We start from the raw sequence: 12,426 nt of genomic DNA on the forward strand, positions 1-12,426 counted from the left end.
CTTTTTAATCACATGGAAAATACTTTATGATCACGTGGCAAAGTGACACAGGACTATCAATAACATTTAGTTTCTCTATCACATTGTAGAACTAGATTTATCCCATTCTTCACTGTAAAATACTCCTTGTAGATAAGGGATCCATATCTTCCCCACCAACCCACTAGGAGGTTGCATTTGTCTTCATTCTTATGATAGCAGCCTGTATTAAATTAGATATGTTGTTCTATCCTCACTAAAACTGAGCTTCTTCCAAGAAAATGCGTACAAGAACTGAGATGTGATAAAGATTTTTTACTTCAGTTTTAGTCATACCCAGTTCAAAAGAACTCAATACCTGAGAGAGTTTATAACCATTCCTCTGCACTCAGGATAGTTCTGCAAATTACAAGACGCTTGAAAAATACTATCTTGATGCAGGACAGCAAACTGAGTAAAATTTAATCAGCAAAGTAGCTTGGATTAAAAAGGTGTTAACATAACTGAATCCTTACATATTCTTCTTGTTCTTGGTATATATCTTGAAAGACACTATTACGTAGCCCAGCGATTTCTTCTTTTATTTTTGACATTTGAGACTCACTGTAATCATCAGACTGAAAGCAAAATATAAAATTACCACCTTAGCAGAGTAAGATATTATTGTATTCTAACAGGCAATGTAACTCCACTACAAACGAAAATGACACCTTTATTTATTTAGGATATTTGTATGTCACCTCCTCCAAGTCCTGTTAAAGACAGCTTACAATTAAAACAATGTAACAATATAAAAGCAGGCCAATAAAAAATAAGCCATTGGACATAAACAGCATAAAACTTATCCATAAAACAGGAGGCTGAAAAAAAAAAACCCTGGTAAGATATATCCACTAAATAAAAGCCTGGGTAAAGAGACCTATTTTAGCTGGGTGACTCCAAGCTACAGAAGTGAACTCCTGAGTAGAGGCGCCACTATGAAGACCCTGACTCTGGGGGCATTTGCAAAATGAAGGATCAGTTAGTATTTTCACAGCTGTCAGCACTAATTTATAAAACTGCCAGACAGTTCAGCATGGAGAAAGCCACACTTTCTCCAGCCAAGATGAACGTGCAGGGAGAGAAATGCAGGCTCTCAAATTGAACAAATTGGTCATCACTGATCAGTGAGAACCAGTTTGGTGTAGTGGTTAAGAGCACGGGACTCTAATCTGGAGAGCCGGGTTTGATTCCCCACCCCTCCGCTTGAAGCCAGCTGGGTGGCCTTGGGCGAGTCCCAGTTCTTTGGAGCTCTCTCAGCCCCATCCATCTCAGGGTGATTGTTGTGGGGTAATAATAACATACTTTGTAAACCACTCTGAGTGGGCATTAAGTTGTCCTGAACGGCGGTATATAAATCGAATGTTGTTGTTGTTATTATTATTAAATCATCCTAGAATATTTTCCCCTCTGAATGTGTTAATTCAAGCTTTTGATTTCTCTCAGTCTCTCTCTTTCATCCACACAAAAACCCACCCTTAGATTCTACACTGCTGTGAGATCAGATGACTTTAGAGCTTTCCATTCTCTATGAGGCTTCCTTCTTTTGAACCAGCAGTTGCTCAAAGTTGAAGAAACTATTTCCTTCTTTTAAACTGACAAGATAAACAGTGGACACCTCCCTCATCAACTTAGAACCCTCACTGATTATTCCCGTAAGGCACCTCCTACACAGATCTCTGCTACTTGCCTAGCAACTCTACTTCTAGGTCTCCTTTACCTACACTACCTCCCCCTCATAGTTTCCACCTCCCCCCTCAATATAGCAAGCCTGTGATAACTGTGTCTGCAGTATTTCAGGGACTCATGGCCCCATTCTTTCTTTTCAGCAACCCTGTAGAATCATCCACACTGTAGGAAAAGCAGATTGCAATTTATAGGTGTATATCCAATAAAATATGTACAAAATCCTGCACTTCTAGCTGTTGATAGTGTCCTACCTCAATTACAGAAGCATGATCTGTTGCCTAAATATCTGCATGCAGTATAGAACATCTAAGCTAATTTTCCTTATTTAGATTTTATATGAGGTGTTTTCATGAGACAAGAGATTTCTGAAGTGCCACACAGTACCAGCTTTTCCCATGCAGCCAATTTGCTTTCATGGATTGAGAAGAAAGGCTTCTCTGCCTGAGACAGAAATGGCTTACAAAAAGCAAAGTCTTAAAACACAAAAACAGGACAATTTCCATACTTCTTCCAAGTTGCTCTTCTCAACCAGCTTCCACCTCAGTTGGGCCTTTAGTGTTTTCAATCTCTTCTTAACCAGCAACAAATCATTAATGTTGGGACTTTTATCCAGCCATTCCACAATCTGCTTTTTGAACTGAAGTAATAAACAGTGACAAAACAATAGATCTATGTATATATTCCAGAATAAACTGAGTTGTGTGCAGTGTTTTTTAAAAGGACCACATTTGAAAGGGTAAGCTGCAATTGCCCAGGCCCTCAGGTATGAAAAAGGGGAGAAAAAAAATCTACCAGGTCACCATTTTCCACTGTGGCCCTAATACACATTAAGCACCCCCCCTCCCAACCATTACCTTTAACTCTCACAAGAAAGATCAATTCATGGTTCTCCCAGTTTCTAACTACGCCTTTATTTGGAGACCAGTTACTACTTATTTAAAGAGAAACGAGTTGCATTAAAATATCGGTGTTCACATCTTCCAAAAAGAACAGTTTTCATGACACCATAACATAATACCTAGTTTATATGCTTCCCTTTGCAAATCATATTACTAATAACCAGAACCCAGAATTTTTTTCCTAAGTGTGCTGCTGAGCACCCTTCAACAGAAAATTAAATGCAAGTGTTTAAAAGACTGAAACTTGCTTTGTGGAAAAACAGATTGCTTTAATTTTGGGCATATGACAAACTGACCTCAACACTGTCCAGATATTTGTGATACACAGTCGTTAGGAGTTGTTGCTCTTGGTGGATCTTCTGCATTACCCTGTTGTACACACTCAAGATTATTTTTTTATCTGCTTCATCTAGCTCCTAAATGGAATTTCACACAGAGAGACAGGTAACAGATCTACAACTACAAACAGATTTTTAAAATTTATTTAAAACATTTATATGCCGCCTTTCCACACAAAATAGGGTCCCCAAGGCAGCAAATAATAAATATTAAAACATTCCAACATTAAAATACCATTTAAAACGCATATACAAACATAATAAAAACATATAAACCAATAAGACACAAACCCAAGGGGGAGGCTAACAAGAGTTTACTGGTGGGTGTGCCAAACGAACAAAAAAGTTTTCACCCATTGGGGAAAGACAATAACAGAGGGAGACAGGCAAATTTCCCTGGGGAGGGAGTTCCAAAGTTTCAGTGTCATGACCAAGAAGGCGCTTAAGATTACTCATGTTAACCCCCAGATATAAAATTTCAGCAAGACCAATCTAAATGGCAAAGTTCAAGAGAGCTACATTAGTTTTTATTTAGATTACATCAAGCAGATTTGTAGATTACAGAAAGTGGAAGGTACTCAATTCTTAAACTTAGAAACTTGAGATAAAGTAATTTATGGATTTAAGATAAATGTAGAAACAATTAACAATAATTATTCTTGGTTTTTAAAAAAATCACAAACCCTGTTTTGACGCATACCACATCACTCCTTTCAATGCAAGAACTCAGAACTCTTAAACAGATCTTAGCTCTATCTCTGGAACAGTTTGCAACCTAATAAAAACAACCCTACACCTGCAATTTTACTCTTAACAGCATGCATCGTATCACCTCACTCCACAACATTTGAAACTTATCCTTGCCTTCAACACAACATTAAAATAATCTGGAGGAAGGCTTCAAACTTTGTGGCAGGATACATACCACTATTTTAGTTAATTCTCCACTCCCTCATTTTAATTTAGATTAAATGCAACTTAAATGTCAAGTATAAATCCACAAATATATTTTGCAAAGGTTGCATGAAGTGGAGAGAGAGGAGGAGTAAGACATTTTTCGTCCTTGGAAGTACAAAGATGTGAGATTTTGCTTGCCTGCTCACCCTTTTTAATCTTTTACGCATGCTTGTCTTGGCTCAGAGGATGAACACAGCAAACTGTGTTCATTCCTCAAGTCTACTGCATTGAAATGCTTATGACAAAATCAATGGAAAACAGCTGAACAGGAAATTTTTTCCCCTTCACTCTTCAAAGCCACTGAGAACTAGATTTCTGTGATAAATAAGGTACAAAGTACGAGTACCCAGAGGGCGCAACTCTCTCATATGTTAGCTCCCCACATTCACACAACAATCTTTTTTATTGCAAAGGGACAGTCTCTCACACCTTGAAGGATAAATGAGGTTTGGGGGAGGAGTGTTGTTACTGAATGCTATTTAATTCCCTTCAGAGAAGCTATTTAATTCCCTTCAGTTAATTCCCAGCCCTAGCTGACTCCTGCTTGCTGCTGTCAGCATTTGGAGGGACTATGAGAGCAGCACACATGCGTAGCTCTTGCCTCTCACAGTGTGGAGGAACTAGGAGTCTTTCAAAAAACGAAGACTTTCCAATACAGCTTTGGAGGGGCCACTCCAACCCTTTCCTGCACCTCTTTTAGAACTCAGTACATCCATGACATACCAAGCTTACTCAATGGGGGAGTGATACTAAATATTGCAAAGCAGAAAGGATACACACACTCAGGAAATGCTTGACTAAAATTACTGGAAGTGTGACCAATTCTTCAACTAAAAGAAATACGGAACTTTAACAAGTGTAGAATAAAATCTCAAAGGTGAAAGAAGACAGGGCTCGTAAGCATCATATCAATGAGTTCACTGGAGCACACTAGGGCAGCAGGACCTTTTCTTTAAGTCTGCCCCATTCTGAGAGCCTCCTTAAGAATCTGAATTCTACCCACTAGCTGCTAACCTCTACAGCAGAAAGCACATGTTTTTGAGACCAACGTAAACCAGTCTTGATCGTGCGCTGCTAGGTTGGGATATTTGTCACAATAAGTCATGGACAGCTAAGTCTCCTTATACTTCAATGAAACTTTCAGGCAACATGTTCATCTACCACAAAAATATGAAAGTCTGAAAACACAGCTACTGTATTGAAAACACATATTGACAGAAGTATCTCCAGACATTTTTAAAAAACCACTTACGATCAAAGAAATGTCCAATTCCTGGGAAATACATAACTCAGCCCTCCTGAGAACATCATCTATGTTGCCAACTGAATCCTCAGATTTCAAAAATGTTTCAGATGTTATGTCAAAGAACTATGAAGGTAAAGTGGTAAGAAAGAATTACCTATATTGCATTAGGGTACTAAAAGATCCAAGTCAAAAGAACCACTTAAGACTCAAACACTGGACATGAAAGGGACCCCAACTAATCTGCATGTTATGGAATACATGGACTGGGTTGGGGTCCCCAACTATCAGACATGACCTTCGGGTTCTCCTCTGTTCCCATGTGTGGTGCCCAATGTGGATCAGGATTGTGGAATGCATAAAGAAGGGACTTCAGACTCCTCCCCATTCCTGTTTTTCCTGACCTGAACCATTCCACAGGGTGCTATTTCACCCACACAGGTTTCCTCATTGGGCCAAACAGTGCCACCAGACCATTTCAGGTCAGGAAATCAGCTCAGCAGGACAGATAAAGTGCATCGTTCTGATCCAAGGAAAGTAGATCTAGCAAGAGGTACAGATCAAATCCTTCTGTTTGCCATCCCTTCTCTGTTCTGCTGCTCTTTGTTACCTAGGCTGCTATTCTTGGGTATTTCCTTCCTTCTGGCCTCTTTGTCTGGTCTCCAACCTCCAAGAGAGCAACATGAGTTCTCTGAATCTCATTTATTTACAGTATGTGTGTGCGTGCGCACATATACATACACACCTACCTTTTTCTTAAGCATTCAAGGACCCAAGGTGGGTAACAACAATATAAAAACAATTTGATAAAATAAACATTAAAATACCAGATATTAAATGACATTGTCTTTTGTTATTAGATAGGCATATACCTTGCCTTTCCTATCACCATATGGATGTCTTTAACAATAAAGAACATCCTTTCTTTGAAGCAACAAGCCTTATGTGAACTTCATTCTAAAGCACCCTCCCCTCCACTTGCACACAGCCAGCTCCTACTAACATGAAGAGTTGATAACTTTTCATGGGAGATCATGGCTGCTTATCAAGTCAGTAATTTCTTGAAACAGTTCTCATACCTCTTTCTGCAATCTGTATTAACCAATACTTGCATGGGAGCGCTATGACATGGGTAACCACCACAGAAGTACCTCTATAGGTACTTCTCTATAGAGAAGTAGGTAAAAGGTAGTCCCCTGTGCAAGCACCAAGTCATTACTGACCCATGGGAGGTTGCTGCATCACGACGTTTTCTTGGCAGACTTTTTACAGGGTGGTTTGCCATTGCCTTCCCCAGTCATCTACACTTTACCCCCAGGAACCTGGGTACTCATTTTACCAACCTCAGAAGGATGGAAGGCTGAGTCAACCTTGAGCTGGCTACTTGAATCGAGCTTCCACCAGGATCGAACTCAGGTCGTGAGCAGAGCTTAAGCTGCAGTACTGCAACTTACCACTCTGTGCCATGGGGCTTTTCCCTATAGAGAAGTACCGTTTTAAAAACTTGTTTCATGACTTCACTGTCATAGCTGCCAACTGCAGTTTTGTGAAGGAACTACCAAAGTCTTGGCAAAACCAGAATACGACCAGATTGGGAGGGCAGGTGGTCTGTGAGGGGAGGGTTTCAAAGGCATTTTAGCCAAATTTAAATATGCAGTCTAAATGTGCCTATAGACTACTCACAATGCTGACTTGTCCCAAGTTATTTTGTGAAGACTTCCTCAAAAACAAGTTACTTTAGTAATGAACAACACTTTTATTTGCCTTTTATTTCAACCATAAGGCATGTTCCAATTGCACATGAATACATACTTTATACTTACAAGAAAGGAAGTGCATGGACAGCCAAGACATTCTGCCAGTTATACCCTACAGATGAAATACTGTAATGTGAACTTCCCTGATCAGCATTAAGTTTAGGGTGATGAAAGAGTGTTCTGATCAGCTGTCCCCATGTATGAGCTACATTACAAGAATAACATGTTCTCACATCTTGTCAGTTCCTAGAAAGCCTTCCAAATACGATTCATATTTAGAAGGCCTGGCAGGCAGCCTGAAAAGCACAATCCAAGATGCTTCAGAGAAATCTTATGAAACAAGTACCACTTTTATTTTGCAAGTGAAACCCACAGCACATGTATTGTTAATCATAAATAGGCAAAAGAATGAATAACTATGAAATGGTGTAAATCAATCTACATATCCAATTACTAAAAACCCACATCACTCTTCTCACAGAGCACATGACATGAGAGGATTAAGTCAGACAGAAAGCCTCCGTGAGGTTCCAAACTGGCAGCTGCCAAGAGGAGACGCAGGCAAAACTGGATTGCTTACCTGTAATTGACATTCTTCAAGTCATCATCTGTGTAGTCACACCTATGGTTTGGTGTTTGCAGAAAACATCCTTTGCAGCCTTCCAAAGCAAAGCAATCTTTTTTAGCACAAAACCCACCCATCTTGAGGCAAGGTATGCCAGAGTGCATGCCTAGAGGGAGAGAAACATGCCTTCCCATTCAATTTTTCCTTGGGCAACACAGATGACCCCTTGAAGAACATTAGTTACATAGATGACCACCTAAAGAACATCACTTACAGGCAAACAACCCGTTATTCTTTGTGGTCTCTATGAGAAGAGATCAGCAAGCTGACCTACCTGTCGATGTGAACAGGTGAAGACAAGCAAAAATAGCACTGAGAAAACTTCTCCTGAAAGCCGTATGTGACCTAAGTCTCACCTCCAGGGGCATAGCATTTTTAAAAAGTGGGGGCTTGACCCCAGGTAGCTGTGCTGCACAACCCCCAAAAGAAGTATGTCTCTGTAGAATGTCACAGTGGTGGCAACAGTTTTAACAGAGTGTGCCCTGACTGCTATCAAGAGTGTGGTGTGCCAACTTATAAGAGTCTAACACTCACTGTGATCCAGTGGTCTAGTTATTAAAGCAGCACCCACTGATTTGTATATAAACTAACAAGACATACAAACAGATTAGGTTTCTTTCTGAAAGATGGGGTTTATTTAGAAAAACATGTCTATCGACATATAAGTGCTTTTTTGCCACAGATGGTACATTTGGGAAACATACCAGCAATATCTGAACTTGATTCATGACATGGCTGCAACACCAGGAATAAAGGTAAAACAACAACTCTAAGATGGAGGTAAATTAATAACTCCATAGATCCAAACTGAAGCATGGAGCAAATACGGGTTTCACTTACAAAATACAAGTAATATTTTGTTTGTGACGCATCTGGGCTAAGGAAGGAACAACAGCCCCACAGTGCTCAGCTAAAGTCCTGTTCTGGAAATTAGATGGCGATTCTAAGTACTGGTGAAATTGCTCCAGTGTTGGGAGGGAGGATGTGGCACCTAAGTATCTTGCTCCACAAACTCCACACATTTATAACGTTAACCAGAGTTTATTTTAATGGTAAGAATGGCTTCATTTTACATTTAAAACAAAATAGTTCAGGGTTAAAACTAAGGGAGAAAAAACTTAAGCCACTCATCCAACAGAATAGCCTTCTGGTTCAACATGATGAAAATTCAATCTTTCCACATTTACCACTACTGAAAAATATAATCCTTGTCTAGCAATTCTCAATTCAGACCATTAAGCACGTTCTAAAGCATTTTGAACATTGGCCTTTTACTTTCATTTAGATCAGCTCACATTTTCTTTACCTGAATTATCCTGCTGAAGCAAGTTACAAAATTTTTCAGTGAAGCATCTGTGGCACTTCTGACATGATTTAATTCCTCCATCTTAATGCTCTTCCATTCAAAGAATTCCTCAAATACTCCCTCAGAACTCTCCGCTTCATGAGCTTCACCATATGCAGCCTCCAAATACCCCTGTAATCTCTGTAGAACAAGTAAATATCCCCAGAAAGGGAAGAAAAATATGGTGGAACTAAGAAAGCACATATTAAGGGAAACAAGAGGCCTCTGTTCTGAGAGACCCTTTTATGTAAGCATTTCCTTAACTGAACTTCAACTCTTCTTCAGAACAGATTATATGGTGCAACAGTGGGTTATAGCCAAGATCTCCTCGGACCTGTCATCTATGGTCCGAGTGTAAAACAAGTCCCAAAAGTGGATTAAGGCAGACTTTAGACATATATAAACATTGTTTTCTTCATATTGAGACTGATGCTTGCTCCCATCTGATACCAATTCATATTGAGCCAGTGTGGCATAAAAATCAGCATGCTGGATTATGACCAAAGACGCCAGTTCAAATTACAAACCAACCGTGATACTTGCTGGGAAAACTTCCTCTCAGCCCAATCTACCTCCCAGGATTGCTGTGAGGATCAAATAAAGGAGGAGGAAATCATGTATAACATCCTGAATTCTTTGTAAGTAGGATGATATTCACACATACCAAATTTCTCCACTTTAGAGAACACTTTCCAAACTCAAATGGACAAGAGCAGCAGCCTTTTTTCCCACAAAGCCAAAATAAGAGACAGTTTGCAAAAAGAAGAGAAGGGAGGAAAAGAAGAGGGAGAGGAGAAGAAGTAGCAGCAGCTACCAGAAGCCCTAGTTCAGGGCAGCCCTCGACTATGAAGAGAGAGTTGCAAGATTAGCATTCACTAATGTTACAAAAACAAGTATTCAAAACACAAACAGTATTTTTAGTGTTTTTCTGTGTCTCTCATTAACTTGAAAAGATAAACTATGATGACTAAGAGTAGATAAGAAAGTAACATACCTCAGGTAGGATCTCAGGTAATGCGGCTGGGAAGGATCCAAGACCATGAAGAACCATTACCAATTCAAATGCAGTGAGCTTGACAGACCAATGGTTTGGCCCAGTATACAACAGATTCATATGTTGTCCAAAGCGCAACTGTATGCATCAGCTCTATTATTTCAGCTGCTCTTAAAACCCAGTGGAGCCATTCCCATTTTTACTTTAGCTGTGTTCTACAGCTCCCCAGAAAACGACCAGCAAGATGCTTTGTCATGCACAGCTTTTCCTCTCCAGGGTCAAGCTCTGAAAGAATACCTCCATTTCTGCTGGCTTACATATGACACTGGCTGTTTGCAGCACTGATCGGCTGGAGACTGAGCCATCATCCCCATTCCTACAACCATTTACAACCTTTATAAACTGACTGTGCTTTAGATAAATAAGGTAGACTATTAACACTTTGACTTTTTTTTTTAAACTTAATTTAACAACCTACTTGGAGCAATCCACTGTTAACAACAGAAACAGTGTTGCCAGTCTCTTACAAAAGCCCTCTTCAGATGTTATGAGTGACTGCACGTACCAGGAGCTTACAAACCATAAGCACAGGGGATACATGTTAGCCATGATGCTCCCCATATGGAGTCACACAGTCTGAACATCAGTGCATGCAAACCAAAACACTTCACAATCCAGTGGCCAGTTAACATGTACCAAACCCATTCAAAATTCATTTGTTGCTACTGCTCAGAAAGCACGCTTCTTAGGATCTTACATGCAGATCCAGTACATGTAAACACAATTGCTACGCATGGATATAACATCTGAACAGGGCTAAAGTGAAGGCAGAGGAAAATCAAGTTCATGTCCATGGGAGAAAAAAAAATACAAAAGGTACTTTCAAATCAGCAGCTGCTACATTAAAAACCTTCTGACAAAACTTAACGATGGGCATCAGTTTGCTTTTGCTAAAAGTGCAGCAAACTTACAGGTAGTCCAAGAACATGAGAAATTATAGCTCAGCAGTGCTTTGCTTATGGGGCTTGTAAGAGACCTGGTCAAACACAGGCCAAGTCGCAAATTCTCATACATTTTGCTGTAGCTTTCATACAGTAAGCTGCAAGGCTGCCATCTTGTGGGGACAGCCCAACAAAACACTGGCTATATGGCATTCTACTATCAGCTTTGGTGAGACAGAACTCACTCCTTCAAATACAATAGTCTTTAAGGTGCCACTGGACATCTGCTTTGTTTTGCTACAATAGATTAACATGGCAATCCCACTGGAATTATATGGCATTAGAATGAATACAAATCTTCCACTTACCATGAAGCTTCCTTTCTCGGTGGTCTGGGAGTGGGTCAGTCTTGACTAACGGGAAGTAGCTCCTCCTCCATTGCAGGATCGGTCGAATCAGACAATCCCTTAGGGGAGGGCTCTTTCCTGGTGTGCCAGTTCTCTTCCAAGCCCTCTAGGCTCTGCTGCTTTTGCGCTGTCCTTTCATACTTGTCTTCGCTCTGTTAACAAAACTTTAACACTAACACAACACTTAACCCTTAACCCAACAACTCTCAACTTTAGAATCTGGGAGGGTTAGACTGACCCACTCCCAGACCACTGAGAAAGGAAGCTTCACAGGAAGTGAATACTAACCTTCCATTCTCCTGTGGTATGAGAGTGGGTCAGTCTTGACTGATGGGATATACGTCTAGCAGTACTTCTTTGGGTGGGAAAACTCGTTCATAGAGCATGCTGAAGCACCCTCCTTCTGAACGCTGCCTTTGCCGAAGCTATCTTATCCACCTTGTAATGCTTTGTGAAAGTATGCACTGACTCCCACATAGCGGCCCTACAAATGCTATCTAGGGATGGAAAGGCCCTATATGCCGCAGATGTAGCTGCTCCTCTCAGAGAATGAGCCCTCAGTTCCAGCCAGTTTATGCTGTTTTCTCTTTCCTCTATTGACCATGTACCTTGGGCCATCTTGCCCTTTGTGTGTGCTCCCCGTCCTGTCAGGCTTGCATCTGTAGTCATTACTAGTCTTTGCAGTTCCCTGAGAAGAACCCCTTCTTCGAACCTGCACGGTGCTACCCACCAGTTCAGTTCTTCCTTCAGTGACTCTGGTATCTGTATGCTTCTATGTCCCTTGTGTGCAATGGTCCCTTAAAAGGGTCTTAGCAGTTTCTGTAGTGGACGGGTATGGAACCTGGACCACGTTAAGGTGTCTTGACAAGACACTATCATTCCTAGTAGCTTGGCTAATTGCATGACTTCCACCTTTGTCTCCTTCTGAATTGCTTGTATCAGGGATACAATCTTTTGTCGTATTCCCTTCAATATGAAGGCCTTGTCTCTGATAGTATCTAGGGTCACTCCCAAGTGAGCTATCCTCTGCATAGGGGAGAGAGTGCTCTTCTTCCTCTTGATTATAAATCCATGATTCTCTAGACATTTTATGGTTGTCTGAATGGCTTCCACCTCCATTGTTAGAGAGGGGGCTTTTATCGGGACGTCATCCAGATATGGAAATAGGGAAATTCCCTGAAGTCTGAGAGAGGCTATCAAGGTCACCAGCTCC

General features: G+C 40.6%; 1 protein-coding gene across 1 annotated transcript in view; it reads right to left on the minus strand.

Annotated features, from left to right (window-relative positions):
• The window catches only part of LOC129338030 (pro-neuropeptide Y), a 239,239-nt gene that overhangs the window by 201,059 nt on the left and 25,754 nt on the right, over positions 1-12,426 (minus strand). The window contains exons 12-16 of the mRNA XM_054992095.1: positions 8,833-9,012; positions 5,154-5,270; positions 2,903-3,022; positions 2,213-2,344; positions 495-596 (exon numbers count right to left, since the gene is read on the minus strand). Coding sequence (XP_054848070.1) covers positions 495-596; positions 2,213-2,344; positions 2,903-3,022; positions 5,154-5,270; positions 8,833-9,012 — 651 coding nt within the window. The remainder of the gene's footprint in view (positions 1-494; positions 597-2,212; positions 2,345-2,902; positions 3,023-5,153; positions 5,271-8,832; positions 9,013-12,426) is intronic.

This window comes from Eublepharis macularius, chromosome 11, assembly GCF_028583425.1.
Source record: "Eublepharis macularius isolate TG4126 chromosome 11, MPM_Emac_v1.0, whole genome shotgun sequence".
Taxonomy (NCBI): Eukaryota; Metazoa; Chordata; class Lepidosauria; order Squamata; family Eublepharidae; genus Eublepharis; species Eublepharis macularius.